The sequence below is a fragment of the Callorhinus ursinus genome, unplaced genomic scaffold, assembly GCF_003265705.2.
Source record: "Callorhinus ursinus isolate GAN/ISIS: 27379988/994484 unplaced genomic scaffold, GSC_fseal_2.0 scaffold1, whole genome shotgun sequence".
NCBI lineage: Eukaryota > Metazoa > Chordata > Mammalia > Carnivora > Otariidae > Callorhinus > Callorhinus ursinus.
The window spans coordinates 84,409,418-84,427,953 of NW_027397063.1; the positions used below are offsets into that span (position 1 = coordinate 84,409,418).

The window sequence follows — 18,536 nt, forward strand, 5'->3', positions numbered from 1 at the left end:
AAAGCTTCTCGTTTCAATTCGGTCGTTTCCGTGGGGGGAATTGCGGTACGGGCAGGTCCTGGGTGTGGCGGTGCCAACAGGGAACTCAGATCTCCGTCTTCCCGCTTCTGGCAAGCCTTCTCAGGCCCCTGACTGGCGAGTAACCGGCCCTCGAGACCCGCCTTCCGGGATCCCGGGGTCGCTGGCGGACAGACCCCGCAGCCGAAGCAAACTGCTGGAGCGCAGGGTGCTAGTGCGCTTCTCCCCCATTCGTTCCGCGCCTGGAGGCGGATCCCCTTCCCTGCACACAAGTCCTTATATGCACCGGTTGCACCAGCCCGTGTTACTCCAGCCCCACAAATAATTAATGGGGGAGGGAGGCCCACTCTTTTTTTTTTTAACCCCTCTGGATTTGTCAGCGCTAGAGCAGTGAACCCTGCCGAAACCCCCCGTGATGCGACTGAGAGCCATTGTGTTGCAGTGCACGAACCGGACACACAAAAAATAAAGCCCCTTTGCCCCTACGATAAGCGCGGCAGGGTTCAGGAACAGCTTTTCACATCCAGCCAGATTAGCCTGCAAAAGCCTGGGCGGAAAGGGTGCGCGCCCCTCCCCCATCCAGGCTGGTGCAGAGGGACCGGGTCAGGAAGCGCGGCCTCTCCCCAGTCGGAGACCACGCCTCCTCCGCCTTCCCCCCCCCTTCTTTACTCCTCCCAGGAAGCGGTGATAGACAGTTCTGTGTGGTTCTCCACCCCCCCACCCCCCCTCCCCGGCAGAGTGGAGGAGTTGATGTGTCTCATTATAACAGCCAATGCAGCCGCCATCCACGCACAAGCAAAGAAGCATGTCCCATTTAAATACACCCACGCAGCCCCAGCGCCCTTAGCTGAGCAGGGCGCGCAGCCCACACGCACCGCGGCTCCGGGCTTGGAGATCCGCGCAGGTTGGGCTCCCGGACCCGTAGGACCGAAGAGCGGAGGATCGGGATCGGGTGCTGTGGGGCCGGGGTGGGCGGGGGAGGCTGGGCCCGGGGCCTCTGGCGCGACACCCGCATGAGGACGCGAGTGAGATAGACCAAGGTGGAATTTCCAAGGGAGAAGCTTCAGGGTGGTTTTGGACCATTTCTCCCGCGAAGAAGTAGACATGGCGAGCGACTCCCCGGCTCGCAGCCTGGATGAAATCGATCTCTCAGCTCTGAGGGTGAGCAGAACGTTTTCTGATTTCTTTCCAGTGGTTTGGGTCGGGGTGAATGGGCTCGGTGCGTGAACTGGGGCCGGGACTGGTGGGTAGAGGCGAATGCGACGCGGAGCGAACCTGGCTTCTCGTTTTGATTCGGGGTCTGCTGAGGTGCTCTTGGCTAAGCCTCCACGCAAGGGCTGTGCGGTACGTGTCCTCCTTCGGTTGTGGCCAAGGTTCCCCCGAGAACCAGTGGAGCTTATGCCAGTTTCATCTTACACCAGTGTAAGAGCATTAAAATGAAATGTTCCTGGTGTGTGTGTGTGTGTGTGTGTGTGTGTGTGTGTGTGTGGTGTGCACACACGCCCCGGACGGTCATCTCGTGCCAAGGCGCGAGACCCCACCGTCCCTTTTTGCAAAAAGGATAACCGCAGCGTGAATAAAGGCACTGGCCACTCACTTTTTCCAGCTACCTGCAAGATGACATTGTGAGCCTGACTGTCCCCACGACGCTAAAACTGCCGCTCCAAGGGGGCGGCTATTGCAATGCTGGTCTTGTAGATGGCAACTGCCTCCTCTACCCCCTCTCCGCCTTCCGCGCCCGGACTCCCTCTCAGCGCTCTTTTCTATGGCAGTCTGCCGCTCACCTTTATTTATGGTTTAACTTAGCCCTGCCTGTGCTTTCTGACTTGGTGCCTCTGACATTTCAGTTTTATGGCTGAACTTAAGCAGGTGAAAGGATGTATTCTCTGCTTTTCCCCAGGCAGACCGGAACTCCCGTGAGTGTGTGTGTGTGTGTGTGTGCGCGCGCGTGTGTGTTCGTGTTCGCCCTGTGTCTGTGGCCAGTCCTTTGTAGAGAGCATCTACTTCCCTCCAGCCCCACTGGTTTGCGTTTACCTTCACGTGAATTGCCTCAGACGCCTTTTCATTGTATTGACTAAGACATCACTGCTATAGAATCCATTTTGCTGTTGTTGTGAGATCAGAATACCAGGAATCCCAGTGTAGCCTCGACGACTCCCCACCCCCACCCCCGACTCCCAACACACTCTTTCGGGGAAGGGGGCAGAGCTTTTTTGCCATTTTAATTAGATGCTGCCTGCCGAAAAGAGGGTGAGGGGTGGGGGTGGCGGCAGCAGCGGAGGTTTGAGAAGGATTGGATACCAATTTAAGGATGGCTTCTTCCTCTCCTGAACCAAGAATAAAATTAAAAAAAAAAAAAAAGCAACCACATATATACTTGAAGCATGGAGGGTCGGTGAGACCGAATTGATGATGGCTCTCAACACAGACACGCAGGATGGGTGAAGCTTGGAAGTTCACACGCCCTCCTGGGGCATACATTGTTAGACCGATGCTAAATCTTGGGATTATAGACCTGAATCTTCCTTACTTCTCCTGACACTGCCTCATTTTCCACGGCTATTTTAAAGAGCTACCTTTATCGTCAAAGTGGTACTTTTTCTTTAGTCTCATTAATCGTCTCTCTTTTTAACTTCTGCTCTTCTCCTTAGTCCTTCCAAGAGGTGAGGTTTCTGCAAGGCAGCCTAGGGGTGGAGAAGGAACATAGATGCCATTTGAAATGGCTTTTTTGATAGTTGGGCAGCAAAAGCTCATTCATGTGATATTACAATAAGCTGTAACCCCGCTGCCCCCTGGGCAGCTGGGGGTGGGGGTTGGTAACAGGGTGGGTGCTTTGGCTAAGTCTGTGGTTTCCTGCTTTATAGACTGTGTGTGTTCATTTGCTCTACTTTCTGCGCTGGGAGTTGCTGCCAGTGGGTTAATCAGGTGGATGGATGGCCCAGACTTCAGGGTAGAGGAAAGTGGCAAAGCCCAGGAGGGGGTGGGGTGGGGGGGTAGGGGGAAGGAGTCTGAACAATGGGCAAGGCTTGTGGTTTTCCTGAGCTAGAATTTCGACATTGCTCCTTTAATGGAAAGTGCTCCGATGTGATTTTTAAGTCGGGCTTGGTCAAAGGTGTCCCTTGTGGACTTTTTCCTGGGGAAGGTTTTCTGAGATACGGAGCACAGAGCCTTCAGGCTTGTGAGCAACCACGAGGGCTCACCAGCCTTCCTGGAGTGTGATTCACACACGGGAGGCCTGTGCTCTGTCATGATCCTGGGGTCCTGGAATTGAGGCCCGCGTTGGGCTCCCTGCTCCGCGGGAAGCCTGCTTCTCCCTCTCCCACTCCCCCCGCTTGTGTTCCCTCTCTCTGTGAAATAAATAAATAAATAAAATCTTTAAAAAAAAAGAGACCTGTATTTTGAAAAGATATCTTTGCCGGCTTCACTGAAATTGCTCTTTGTGGCCTGGGCTTAGTGCTTTGCCTCTGTATTTCTGCCTGCAGGAGGTGTGTAAAGAGGGAGGGCTAAGGCCAGCTCTAGAGATGGGAACTGCTGGCTGGACGACTTAAATGCAGATGTGGAGACAAATGCATCCCGGATGCTGGGGCCGGGGTATGACCAGTCTTGTAGGGGGTGAGGTGTGCAGGCCGGCTGTTGAGTCCAAGGCCACCTAGGTGATCTCTACAAACCAGAGGGCAGATAATGTCTCTCTGTCTTCCCAAATTAGGAGAGGTGTGTTTCCCTAGATGAGAGGTCTCATTTGTGCCTAACCCCTCAGGAAAGCCTGCCTGCCGAGAACCTCCTGGGGAATGCCTGACCCCTGAAATGCAGCCAAGGTCAGTGGCATCTAGGAGAATTTGCTGCAGCCTTAACCAGTCCCTTGCTGTTTCCGTGGCTCTTTAATGTACACAATCAATGCTCTTTTTGTAAACCCTGAGCTCAATGCATTAAAAGCAGATCTTGTCTGGAGAGGCCTTTATCCTTCTCACTTTGGGGGCTTATTGTTCTCAGCCAGTGATCCCAGACTGGACCCAGTCTAAATTTTCCCCAAATAGCAACAATGCATAATTTAAACCAGAGCAACCAGGGACAGCACTGATCATTTAAATTATGCAAGATTTGGATGGTTTTAGAAAGTAAGATAAAATAGGATCTTCTTTGGTTAGAAAAGAGATGAAATGAATCCATTTTTATTAGTCCTGATTTTTAGAGCTCTGGTGATAAACTAAGTGTTGGGGGAGGGGCATCATTTCATAGATTTAGAGCTGGAAGAGAATTGGAGAACCCTTAGCCACTCCTTTCATTTAATACTAAGCTGAAGCCCAGAGAGTTGTAGTCATTGTCCAAGGTCACACAGCCCTGTCTCCCCTGGCGTGCAGGTGAGGGAGGCGAAAAGGGTGGTTTGGAGAGAATCTAGGTTTCCTGATTTCTCTTCTGTGTTCTTTTCTCTAAGTCACACTGTCTGTGGCTGAATCAGAAATCAATAACACATTTTCTGCCTGAGCACAAAAAAATGGCAGTGAGGAATTATTTCACCAGAGTCATGGAATTGTATTTATCGAGAATAGAGAAACTGCTTCATGCAGGTAAGCTCATACTACATAAAACCGTGGAGCATTAATATACCTTTGGAATTCATCTTGTTCAGCACCGCCCCCACCCCCAATTCTTTCTGTCCTGGCAAATGAGTGTCTGAATCATCTAGGACAGATGGTTGTCCTGCACAGTACCCTCTCTCAGTAACCCATCTCCATCTGAATTGGTCCCACGGGGTCAGTCTAGACATGCACACTATTCAGATGTCTCTGCATGTGAGGTTTATAGAGTTCTATGTATGTTTTGCATAATCTATGTGGATACTCATATATAGTGTCATGGTTATAAACTACCCATGTGGGTGTATGAAATGTGTGTATGCATACAAAGGCCACAGAAAACAATCTACTCATTCAAACTCAAGGCTTGAGTCATTCTCCCTTCAAGACATCACAGTGTTAAAAGAAATGAAATTTGCCACCAGGGTGCTTTACTGCATGTGAGGTGAGATCAGCCCAGAAAGCTTTTTGGAGATTAGCATATATCTGAGTCTGAGCACTTTGGCTGTCCTTAGTTTGGCCCACAGAGGAAGGCGTTCAAGGCCAAGTTTGGCTGCTGCTGACTTCATACTCTTAAGTTTCTGCCAGGACTCGCACTCACTTTTCTGTTTGAACAGAATTAGATGACCTCTGCTTGTCTTTCCTCCCTGCCCCTCACTGCCTTCTAGGCCCAGCTATTTCTTTGTCTCTTAAGACCTAGATTTAAGAACTGACTTCATCTGGAAGATTTGCACACATCTTTCCTGCTACACTTTTTCTCCTTGTGTTATAAATGGTGTGGGGATTATTTTCTTCCTACTTAATAAACTATGGGCTCCATGAGGCTGGAGGTTAGGTCTTGCTCATCTTTGAGTCTGTAATTGCAGTTAGTTGCATAAACGGATATATGCACAAATTAGTGAGTAGGTGAGTGGAGTGGACTGAGCACTGGGTTCTGTGTCCATGTCTTAGTACTTCCGTGACTCTGGGTAAGTCACGTAACCATAATTCATTTAACAATGGGAATGAACTCAACTGCTTGCCTTCCTCATATGCTGACTTCAACAATCAAAGTGTTTATGGCAATACTGTGAAAACCGTAAAGCACTACACAAATACACTATTCCATGATTAAATAGAATTTTATGGGAATCTTGAGTCTACCATTTGATCCCAATGATTTCACCTAATTGAAAATGATCCTGAAAAAAAGATAACAGAAGGTCCTGCAACTTTCTAATAGTACCTTTTCCTTTTTATGTGTCAACATGACAGTGTATATTTCTCTGCCCGCCTGGGTTGACCTTTGCCCCAGGGTCAGCATTCATTACTTTTTTTTTTTAATTTTATTTTTAAGTAATCTCTACACCCAACATGGGGCTCAAACTCACAACCCTGAGATCAAGAGTTGCATGCTGTAATGGCTGAGCCAGCCAGGCGCCCCTAGCGTATTTCTAAGCTAGCATCAGGTATCAGCATTATTCATTAAAACTTTCTTCTTTTTTTCTTCTCTCTCTTTTTTTAAAACTTTTCCCCCTCTTTATGGATTAACCATTATTTAAATCAAACCACATTTATTATGCCTATGCCTTTACAAAGTTTGTGTATTAGGGTGGAGTGTGGGCACCTGAAATGATACAATACTAGTCCCGCATTTAAAACCTTCTGGTCAGAGGTCTCTGGGCGGGGGTGGGGGGGGGGGGGGGGGGGGGGGGGGCGGGGGGGTTTAAAGAAATCTTGAAACATTATTTATTCTTTACCCCAGAGCGCTTAATTAAATTTGGCCTTAAATGAGAATTTAGTAAAGTTGCAGGAATTGATAAGAAGACAGTATCTTAAAATGATAATAGCAGAGCAGTTTTTTAATTAGATACATTTGTAGATTTTTAGAGATATTAAACAGGTGTTTTCTTTGCCATGACATTGCCTCATAATAAAATAGTGTGCAGTGGTAGTTATCAGAATATCAGAGAAATATGCATAATCATTTTCAGTATCCATTATTAACTGGAGCAATCTTAGTACAAAATGGAATATAAGTCATGGTTTGCTGTTTGCATAATTGTCTACTTAGGAGGTCATAGAATTTTTTTTTTTTTAAGATTTTATTTATTTATTTGACAGAGAGAGACACAGCGAGAGAGGGAACACAAGCAGGGGGAGTGGGAGAGGGAGAAGCAGGCTTCCCGCCGAGCAGGGAGCCCGATGCGGGACTCGATCCCAGGACCCTGGGATCATGACCTGCGCCGAAGGCAGACGCTTAACGACTGAGGCACCCAGGCGCCCCAGGTCATAGAATATTTTGTTGTTGAAAGAATACCCAGCATTTTTCCTTCACGAAAATATCACACCGCCTGCTTCCTTACCTGTAAGGCTCTTTGAAAGCTTGTCATTTTGAATCTTCTTTCTGTGTTTCTGTGTCTCTGCCCCGGTATTCGTCTTCCATGCCCTTCTTGTTCCATACCATTCCTTCCTTCGGGGGTATGCTTCTAACATGCACCCGGCTTTGAGCTACTGTGATTGGATCACGGCTGCCACGCCCAGCTGAGCACTGCCAGTCTCTGAGTCTGTGTTTCTGAGGGAATTTGGGATAACTTGTGTCTGAAAAACGCTTTTATGTCAAATTGGTTCTTCCATATCTGTGGGGGAAGTAGCTGTCTGAGAACAGGGCCTGAACTAGCAGTGTGCTGAGAATTCCAAGAAAATCTGGGTGATATTTTTTGAATGAAATGTTATTCTGCTCATATAAATATAAGGTTCCTAGAGGAGAGAGAGGGAGGACTTAAATAGAAAATGTTGGATGAATTCCGCTTGTAATTTCTTTCATTCTGGTTGGAAGCTTATTTCCCTCTAGAGAAAGATGATTCGCTCTCTGCTTTTTACACGCCCAGGCTCTTCTCCAGTTGTCTCTAGGGGTGCCTGGAAATTCTCAAAACACATTTTATTTCACCCCAGTCTTACACGGCCTTCCTTGCTGTCTCTGGCACGAGGCCTTTTGCTCCATTCCTCCCTACAAGCACCTCAGTGACGGTCCCCTGGGCAGCCGCCGTGACAAGACTTGACTCCTCTGACTCTGCCACCAGCCTTCTCCTGAGTGGTCTCCCTGTACTGGCCCCTGCAGCCACACTGCTCTTCAGCAGCACATTTTCAGTCTTGGGGTTTCTTATTCATGGCCTTCCCTGACTCCTCACTGTCTACAGACCCAAGACTGAACTCTTCGGCTATGATTCAGCTGGGCTTCCTGCCATGCGCTGCAGTTCTGACCACCGATCCTTTACTCCTGCCACAGAGAACAACTTCCTTCTCCCCATGGATGCTCTTTGCTGGGGGTGGGTGGGGGGGCTTTTCTGTGCCTCCTAGCCTAACGCTAAGCATTCAAATGCCACCTTTCCCACAAAATTGTCCCTGATTTCTCTCAGGTAGTAGTTATCTATCCCATTTGTATGCCCTTTTGGAACTGACCTCACACTCAGAACTTTCTATCCTGGGGGGCGCCTGGGTGGCTCAGGCGCTTAAGTGACTGTCTTCAACGCAGGTCATGATCCTGGAGTTTTGGAATTGAGTTCAGCATCGGGCTCTCTGCTCAGTGGGGAGTCTGCTTGTCCCTCTGTGCCTCACCTCCCCCTCTCTCTCTCTCTCTCTCAAATAAATAAATAAATAAAAATCTTAAAAAAAAAAAAAAGAACTTTCTGTCCTGGATTATATTCACTACTAGGCAGTAAACTTCCTGAAGGCAGTGCATATATTTGATTCTCTTAGGACTCACCACCAGGATGACCTTTGGGGCTGCAGGACTCCTTTTGGTATATGGCTTAGTAGGTTTTTTCTCTGCGTAGCTAACTAGATAGCTTCCCCCCCCAAAGATTTATTTATTTATCTGAGAGAGAGAGAGAGTGCACACGTGCGGGGTGGGGGGTAGGGAGAGAGGGAGAGGAAGAGAGAGCCTCAAGCCAACTCAGTGCTGAGTGTGGAGTGGAGGCGGGGCTCGATCTCACAACCCTTAGATGACAACCTAAGCTTAGCCCAAGAGTTGGACACCCAAAGACTGCACCACCCAGGTGCCCCGCTAACTAGATAGTTTTAAAAATTATGTTCATATTGTATATATTATCTGCAACCTATTTTTTCAAAAATGTGTTTTCAGTTGTTTGCTTCTTTTGTTTGTTTATTTATTTATTTAAAAGTAAATTCTACATCCAGTGTGGGGCTCGAACTCATGACCTCAAGATCAAAAGTCCCATACTCTAATGACTGAGTCAGCCAGGTGCCCCTGCATCCTGTTTTTTAAACGTAATAGTCACCCTTTTTGCATGCTGTTAATGTTTTTCTATAACGTAATTAAAAAAAATTCTTTGTCGTGGGGAATTTTAAACTTAGGTAAAAGTGGAAGGAATATTGGAATGCTCATACATTCCTGGTGGTAATGTCAAGTGGTACATCCACTTTGTAAAATACGTTGGCAGTTCCTCAAAATGTTAAATAACAGAGTTACCACGTGACCCAGCAATTCCACTCCTAGGTATATACCCAAGAGAACTGAAAACATATATCCAACCAAAAACTTGTCCACAAATGCTCGTAGCATTATCGTTCATCCTCGCCAAAAAGTGGAAACAACCCAAATGTCCACCAATTTATGAGTGAACAAATGGAATGTAGTATATCCATACCATGGAATATTATTCATCAATAAAAGGAAGTGCTGATACATGCTATAAGATGGATGAACATTATCCTAGGTGAAAGAAGCTGCACACAGAAGGCCCTATGTTATAGGATTCCATTTATATGAAATGCCCCAAATAGGCAAATCTATAGAGAAGAAAAGGGGATTAGTGGTTTCTAGAGCTTGAGGGGAAGTGGAAAATGACTGCTAATTTCTTAAAATTAGGCAGTGGTGATGGTTGCTCAGCTCTGAACATACTAAAAATCACTTGTTCACTTCAAAAGGGTGAATTTTATAGAGTGTGAATTTAATCTGAATAAAACTGATATGTAAAATAGACAGAAATAGTAGAATGAGCCCCCAACTTAACAGTGATCCATTCATGCCCAGTCTTGTTTTATCCACACCTCCATCCGCTTCCTCCCCCATATTATTTTCAAGCATCGTATCATTTCATTTGTAAATATTCCAGTATGCAGCTCTAAAAGATAAACACTCTTAAAAATACATAACCACAATACTATTATCAGGCTTCGAAATTAGTATGTAATTTAAAATTTCTTCAGGTATTCAGTCAGGGTTCAAATTTCTAGTCACATGTTTTTAATGACTGCTTAGCATTTTATTGTGGGGATGACTCATACTATGTTTAACCAATTCCTCCTGGTAAAGCTTTTGCTTATTTCCAACTTCTCAAGTCTTACAAATAGTGGGTCAATAAACATACATAGTCTTTGTATACATCTCTGTGTCCTTAGAATAACTTCTTAGAAGTGCAGTTTATGATAAAAGTATGTAAATGACCTCTAAGGCTCTTGATACTGTCAGATTTCCTCTAAATTTCCTGTGAGGGAGGTGTCTACGATTTATAGGGGAACACATGAGGCTTAGAAAAATCAGTTCATTTACCAAAAGTCATAGAGCTACGAAATGGCTGTGCTTACAACTGACCTGCCCCAAAGTCACTGCCAATAGTGATTCACACGGCCATTATTTGCCCAGTAGACCTTGTCAGGACATCAGAATTATCTGATGTATTATCTACCTCAAGTTCAGATTTCCCAGAAGCCTTTCTTTGGGGCACAAGCTCTCTCTGATGAGCTTATGGTGTTTGAGTGTTATTTCCTTGTGATTTTGTTTTTTAAATAACCACGGTCAGTTTAATTAACAATGTTAATTGTTCTTTTTCTTGCCTTAAAAATGTAAAACCATAAAATGTGAACCATTTGGGGATTAGCAGGGATTTCCTTGTACACTGGGTATCAGGCATGTTTACCTTCAATCTGTCATTCTCTTTGGAAAATCACTCGACAGGTGTGTTTGGAAGACATGTGGAATCAGGCTCAAAGGTTTCCATTTTTTAAGAACTAGAGACCACCGAATGTGCGACTGTTGCAGAAGCTAGCAAGAGGAGCCAGAAGATAATGTTATAACGGGGGCCATGCTCAAGCCTTTATCTGTCAGATAATTATTAAAGTCAAAATCTCAAGTTGTACCTTCTTTGAGATGATTATGGATATTTTAAGACTACAGTGGAGAAAATGGAAGATGCAGCTGGTAGCCAGAAGGGTAAAGGGCCTTGCATTTTGGAACACAATCTGTTCTCCACTAGGTTTATAGGTAAGGAACTATTAAAATTGACACACCTTTGGGGTCGTCAGTTTTGTGGAGACCAGAGACCAACTGCCTTGCTTTATTTGATTTTATACCTTAACCTGCCATTTAAAATGCCTATAAATTATTTATGCCTAGGGTAGAAATCCAGAACTTCACATGGACATTGTTTCATCATTTCTACTTCTAGGGTTTGTTTGTTTGTTTTTTAATTTTTTTTTAGCTGCCTGTAATCAAATTATAGCAGTGTGGTGGGTGGAATAGGTTGTAAGCAGTAATTGCAAGCTATATTTAAATAATAATAATAATATTTAGCATTTATAGAGCATTTAGTATCTTCAAAGTATTTGCAAAGATTATCTAATTAAATACCCTCTCTGGTTATAATCTGGATATAAATGCACTTAAATTCAGAACAGGGTCATGAGAAACGTATACATTTGAAAGTTAATGCTAGCTATTCTTTAAAAACCTATGCAATGATCAGAGTTAGAGCTTGGGATTCTGTTAGATTGGTTTTGTGTATCCTTTTGTTAGACCTGGTGACAGGTTTAGATTAAATCTGTACCTTATTAATGCCTCTGCTTACTTTCTGATCATTAAGGACTGAGTGTTGATCATTGCTCGGGTCCTTACAGACACTAAAATATAAACAACATCAGTAAGCTTTAAAATGGGCCTCTTTGCTACATTTCATGTCCTGGCCTCAGATGAAACTCCCATTAGTAAGTGAAATGAAGTGGGGTTGTGCAAGAAAGAACGGCTATGCATTGCGGTTTAGTAATTTCCATCTGAGAAAAATAGATTAAACCGCACAGTAGGATACATCATAAAGAAATGCACTGGAGAAATGAAACATCTTTAGTTCGACTGTACTAATGACTTCTTGCTGTTTTGGACATGTGTCTGTGTACCGTCCCCTTGCACGTATGTCCTGTGTTGGCAATTTCGATAGAGTTTGGAGCAAGGACCTGCGTGGCTTACTCAGTAGGAAGTGGAGAAGTCTGCAGTTGGCAGATTTTTAGTAAATGTTATCCTGTGCATTGTGATTTTTCTAAGAGCTGGTTGACAGGTTAACTGCCTAGACAGTCATTCTCAAAGTGAGATCCCTGGAGCAGTACCTTCACGCTCACCTCTTAGGTCCTGCTTCTCTGACCTACTGAATCAGAAACTGGCGATGGGATCCAGTAACCTGTGCATTAGGAAGCCCTCCAGGTAATTTTGGTGTACTTCTGAGGTTTGGAATCACTGGCCTAAACTTTTAAAATACAGCTTTCTTTTTTTCTCGTTTCTTTCATGCTGGTTCATTCATTCATTCAACAAATATTAATGGAGCATCTACTGTGTGGCTAGCATTGTGCTAGCTACTGAGGATTTGGTGAAGGAGACACCCGTGAACACTGCCCTCATGGATCTTGGTGCCTAATGAATGGGGAGAAGCATATGTTAAAGAAATAATTGTAAGAATGACTTACTAAATACAGGTTGTTTTAGAAAACACAGCATATCCACAGAAATTTGAGTATGCCTGAAAATGTTGCAGAGTAGAAAATAGTGATTTATTTATATAAGGTAACTGGAACTTTTTCACAAGGCGTATGGCTTCAAATTGTGGAAGGCACATACTTTCAGGAATACGGAATTTAAAATTTCACACTAATATATGCATTTGAGTTGTTTGTAAGAAAAGGGATACTTGAACTGCAAAAGTCAACACTTTCAACTGATAATCCTGGACTGTTTTTTGTGTTGCCATTTTTTTTTTTTTTTTTAGCCAAGTTTAATTCAGGGGGCAGAAACCCCACCCCCATGACCAGGAAGATGCATCTGTTTAGTGCTAATTTCCTGTTTTTCCCTATGGACCTGTAGGGATTCAGTTTGAAGCCCAGGAGATGCTGGTATTTGCCTAGAAGCTGAAAAGGGAATCCATATTCACAGCACTTTCAGCTCCTGCTTTTGTTTGAAGCCTGAAATCTTTGAGTTGTGTATTTTGTGAAACAGAAAATGAAATGGACTTTTGGAATCTAGGCAGCAGGCTAAAGGATCTGACTTTTCTTGTAACAACAATCTATAAACACCTTTTACCTAGCTACCGAGATGTCCCGTGTTGTTATTTTAATCTTTAGGTCTTAGATAAACACACCGCTTATATTGGGTGGGTTTTTATTTGGGGTTGTTAAGGTAACTTTGTATACAACTCGATAATGAGTATGTATCAAAATTTCATACTTACTGCTGGGAAGATGCCTTTAAAAAATTGAATTCACAGACCCCCCTCTTAGAAGGCCTATTTTAAAGGGAAAAGAGATGTGAGGTAGTCATCATTAGCCTGGATATAAGAAATACCTAGTTAAAGATGATACAGTTTTTTGTAATATTGCAGCTCTGGGGACAGATCCAACTTTCTCAGAAGAGGTCCTAATATCATTAAAGTATCATCGAACTGTGCAAGCATTTTACTCAGGAATGTTCGTGACTCTCTATATGGGGTTACTCTCCAGTGACTGTGTCATTCAAAGAGTTCTTCCTGGGACCAAGTTTGGGAAGCTTTGTTTCCTTTGGTGGTGGTAGTTTAGGCCCAGGAAACTCTGAATTTGACATGGTTCCCCTGCAACCATCTGCATGGGTGAGAGGGCCCTCTGAGTTTTGGAGTGCTGCCGTTTTCCAGTTGAACTCATAAGACTGACTCTTTTAGAGGCCACAAACTGAGCTCGGATGGTTCTGGTGCTGGTGTCCTACTCAAGTATGGTTGATAAGGTGATAAGGTCAAAGCCAAGTGTTTGCTATTCCTAAACGGGCACCCCTCTGTTTTCTTTTTTTAAAACTGGTAGCTCTAGCACCAGTCAGAGAGAACAGGGTTTTCTTTTCATGCGAATAAACAAAAGCCCTACCGAGCTCCCCTGGAACTTAATACCCGGATGCTACTCAGGGAAAGAACATTGCACACACTTCGGTCAGAATAATATGTATGTTCTGTCGGTGAGTATTTTAAAGATGTAACTCGCACTGGTATTGTAGTCATAATTTCTTGAATATAAACAGCTTTTATTTTGGGAGAAGAACAGATGTAAAAGTGTGAAATACAGAAGTTTACATATTTTGATAGGGGGAAGGGTGGGGGCCGGGGAGGGGAGCTGGAGAGAGAAGGGGAAGAGGAACACTGTTTCTTTAAAATCATGGTAACTCAATCTTACTCCTTTGTTTTCCTTGAGTGACTGAAAATTAGCAGGGGAAATCTCTTGGAACCCGACCAGCTGGGTACCTAAATCTCCCACTTAGCTGATGGCCCCAGAAAGAGTGCTAGCGGGTAATTAGCATAGGTCCTCATAGGTCTTCATCCCTAGGAAGAAAAAGGGTCCCTCCCAAGGAGGAAGCCTGTCTGTGAAGAGAGGGCATTATACACATTCAGTGAACTATCTATGACACTTAAAGTAAAATGTGAGAGGCGCAGAGATCCCAGCCCCAGATAACGGGTTTGTTTTCTAGATTGGAAAAATGTAAATGGCAGGGGTTTGAGAGCGTGGTGTCCCTCTGGTCTCTGAACCAAAGCTCTTGCTGGTTCTCTGGGTGCCCACCCCCTCCTTTAATTTGTGAGTGTGTTTGTAAAAGGTACTTGGGGTTTACAAAGCAGCAGGAGCATTACTGCGAGTATCCTTTGTCCCCTTGAGGCCAGGTCTGTTTCTTTTCTTTTCTGAAAGCAGGGTCTCTGCTTGGTAGCTTATCACCTGATCCAAGGCAAGTTGCATCAGATTTAAAGCAGTAGTTCCCTAACCTTCTTTCTGGGTCCCTGCCTTCTCTAAGTTGCTGCTTGTTTGCGGGGTTCACAATTAGGATTTTGTCCCTGCGGAGACTCTGTTTAATGTGCAAGGCCCATTCTCGTTTGCCATGCTTGGTTCCTTGATAACTCTGCTTTGACAAATAGTTTGGTCAAATTTTCTGTGATCATTTGTTTGATATTGCATGTCAATGCTAAGGGATTTCAAGCATGGTTCAAATGAACATCTCTGATCATTTCTTTTCTAACTTTCAGTGAAATTTGGAATATGAATAAATTTCGAGGCCATGTGAACCTCATGGTTCCCAGAACGGCTAGTTAAAAACTATATTCAGACTATGCTTCATGCCATCATAAATGTAAATCTCATTTTAAAATAGCCCCGAGAATGTGGATACCCTGGAACTCTCATACTTTGCTGGTGGGATTATAAAATGGTTAAGCCACTTTGGAAAACACTTCGGCTGTTTCTGAAAAAGTTAAATATAAGTTTACTCTATGACTCAGCAATTTCACTTCTGAATATCTCCCCAAGAGACATGCAAACATATGTCCAGGCAAAAACTTGTAACCTGAATGTTCATCATAGCCAAAAGTGGAGACAACTCAAGTGTCTATCCACTGATGAAGAGGTAAACAAAATAAGGTGGAGTACAATGGGATACCATCCCACAGTAAGGAAGAATGAAGTGCTGATGCATGCTACAATGCGGATGCTATGCTAAGTGAAAGAAGCCAGCGCAAAAGATCACATGCTGTATGATTCTATTTATATGAAATGTCCAAAAAGGCAAATCTGTAGAGATAGAAAGTGGATTAGTGGTTGGCTAGGGCTGGTAATGAAAACAGAGAGTGATTGCACGTAGGCATGTGGGATCTTTTTGAGGCGATGGAATATGTTCCACAACTGGATGGTGGTGACATGGGTGAATTTTATGGTATGTAAATTACACCTCAGTACACCTGTTAAAATATCAAGTGTCTGAGACATTGCTTCACAGCTGTACACCATGAGTCAGGCTGCTCTGGTATTTCTAGGAAGACCATCTCTTCAAGACCTTGAGAGATGGGAAGTCTGGTCCAGTCTTCTGCCTTGTACTTACCTTCATGTCATCTCGTATTCTGAAGGATGTCTCCTATTTTATAAACATCATCATAGTAATTTCCTTCCCAGAGAAAGGACTAGAATAGCTATTCCAGTCTGAAACCATTTCTTACTGAACTGCTTTCCATTCTCTCAATGTTTCTGCTCACCCTTCTGCTGTTCCGTATGCTGTTCCCCCCTGCCTAGAAGTCTTCTCCAATCCCTGTTGTTCACAGACAATTCATTTGTCTTCTCCCCTACCACTACCCCTGCCCCCAGAGGAAACTCTAATTTCCACAGGGCGGGACCTGTATTTTGTTGATCTGCCTCTATTTTTTAATGGAATGAATGACTTCTCATGACTTACAGCATAAGGCTAAACTCCTTAATTTAGCAATGCCTTTGATGGCCTAACTATTCCCTACTTTTTTACAATACCAGCAATCTCCACCCTCTTCCCTCTCCAGAGTCTTTCAGAGTGTAACAAGTTGTGGGAGTGAGTTTAATGGGTTGCAATTGACTTTAAAAAAAATTACTGTGCATATATCGTATATACGTGTGTATTAAGTTGCAGTGTAGAATGTATTTCTTACAGGGGAAGGGCACTACAAGGTTGAAGTTCTCTGCTCTGGCTTAGTTCATAAGACTGCATACTTCACCTAGAGGGAATTTATTTAGTTCGCAAATTCTAGTTCAGTAATCCATCCTGGGGCCCACAAATCTGCAACTCTGTGACCCACACATAATTGGGATGTATGTGTTCTGCATTTTAAGAAACTGACGCTGCTGACATCCGCCTAGCAGGCTGCAGCCTCCTGTTCCTCTCTGAAACACCTTCTGAGAGCTAGGCGCACCGCCGGGGCCCTGGATGCCTTGCCCTGGCAAACACAAGATACAGTCTGGCTACAAGATGCAAAAGTGCGTGCTGTTACTCCTGCTGCTTGGGGAACCCCAAGCCCCACCTTTGCTCCACCAACCCTGTAATTTCACTCAGAGGAATTAGACACGTCTTCTGCCGCTCTTCATCAAGTTCAATGACGTTGGGTATCTGCAGAGAGATTTGAGGAAGACGAGATGCCAAACGGAGCTATGATCACTTGACAAAAGGAATTCTCCAACTTGGTGGGAGCAGAAGAGCTGAGCTCTGGGGGTGACAGCTGAGGACTGAAAGGATCATCGCTTGTGGAGGGACAAGTTGCTGGATATTGCAAGAGTCACTATAGCCGCAAGGGCACGCTATGGGAAATGTGGGGAGGGGATGGGGCTTGGGAACTTAGCAGAAGTAACAGAATTGGGTGGGGGCTCAGAGCCAGTGATCGCTGAGGTCATCCTCCAGGCTCACATGGTCTTGGATATTATAAAAAAAAAAGGCAGAGAAAAGCTATAGACCTGTCAAATTATGCACTGGAAAACTATAAGGAGCAGTTTTGTCCTGTGTGCCCCAGTGAGGTTGGGAGGCTGGGAGAGTATGACCTTCCCTCTGAGCAGCTGGGGTACAGGGCATAACGTTCCTGAAACCAGTGGCGACTGAATCCATGTTTCCTTTTTGGGGTCTGCTTGTGCCAGGTGCTGAGGGAGGGGCTGGAAGGAAGGCGGCACAGGCTGCTGGTTCATGCTGCCCTTGGTTAGGGCAGAGATCTGGTCCTCAGCCTTATCGTTCCCAGAACACGATGTGGTCAGATGCCGAGTCTCAGGTCACACCGACACATAGATGCACCTGACACTGTTCTGGAATATAATTTATTTAATAATAATAATAATGCCAATATTAATAGCTAATATCCTCTGTGACCACTTGCCATGTGTGAAGCGGTGGGCTACTTATTTTAAAAGTCTGGTCTTATTAACACAGTCAAATGTTGTGATATGTACTATTTTTTTTAAGATTTTATTTATTTATTTGAGAGGGAGAGAACTAGCAGGGGGAGGGGCAGAGGGAGAGGGAAAAGCAGGCTCCCCGCTGAGCAGGGAGCCCGATGTGGGGCTCAATCTCAGGACCCCGGGATCATGACCCATGCCGAAGGCAGACGCTTAACCGACTGAGCCACCCAGGCTCCCCTGTGATCTGTACTATTATTCTAATTTTACAGATGTGCAAACTGAGGCTTAGGTTAAGTGACTTGTGGGAAATGATGGAGCCTGGCTTTGAACCCAGGCTGGCCTGATTTGAAAAGTATGAAATGTGATCATTGTGCTCTTGCGACTTCCTGTTTTCTCAATATATAGCGGTAATACCTTTTAAGTGGTGGAACGACTGCTCTCCAAGGCAGTGTGTTCCTGATTTTGGAGGGACTTGGGAGTCTGAAAATTTGATCAGAAATTGACCTTCTGTGGCTGGTATGAGACTGGGGTTGACCCTGATCTTTAGGTCTGTGCCCTGCTCAGGTCAGAATGCTGATCCCACCATGAGTGAGTGGTGGTTGGACAGGTCTTGTTAAATTCACCCACTCTTCCTTCTGTGACCCTGATCCGTCTACAATACCCCTGTTAGTAAGACACCCCTCTACCTTACTAACATTAATCTCTACTTTGTTCTCCTGCCTTGTTCTGTTCATACTTAGTGTTACCTGCAGCGGTGTCTTGTTCTAGAATTATTTACCCATAGAATCATTAGTGTCTTTAAATTATAAACTTCTTATGGACAAGAATAGTGTCTGGTTTACATCTGAGTTTTATAGAATGCCTAACACATAATTCAGAGTGAGGTACATTCCTGGAGCTACCTTGTTTGGATCCTGCAGCCCCACAGTGCACTGAATGGATGGGAGACTGGCTATCAGTTTAGTGTGTTTTCAGCCTTTAAAAGGAGGGATTGTGATATTGGGA

At 44.6% G+C, this 18,536-nt stretch overlaps 1 protein-coding gene and 1 pseudogene across 5 annotated transcripts in view; one reads left to right on the forward strand and one right to left on the reverse strand.

Moving 5' to 3' along the window:
• LOC112829405 (small nuclear ribonucleoprotein G pseudogene) overlaps window positions 1-18,536 on the reverse strand; it is a 108,904-nt pseudogene that overhangs the window by 76,756 nt on the left and 13,612 nt on the right.
• Window positions 763-18,536, forward strand: part of TNIK (TRAF2 and NCK interacting kinase) — a 380,604-nt gene continuing 362,830 nt past the window's right edge. For 3 of the 5 annotated variants that reach the window (XM_073897348.1, XM_073897355.1, XM_025878953.2), the window contains exon 1: window positions 763-1,179. In XM_073897348.1, coding sequence (XP_073753449.1) covers window positions 1,123-1,179 — 57 coding nt within the window. In that variant the 5' untranslated portion in view covers window positions 763-1,122. Of the gene's footprint in view, window positions 1,180-13,800; window positions 13,831-18,536 lie in introns of those variants that run through there. The other 2 variants (XM_025878962.2, XM_073897360.1) reach the window with 2 other exon arrangements.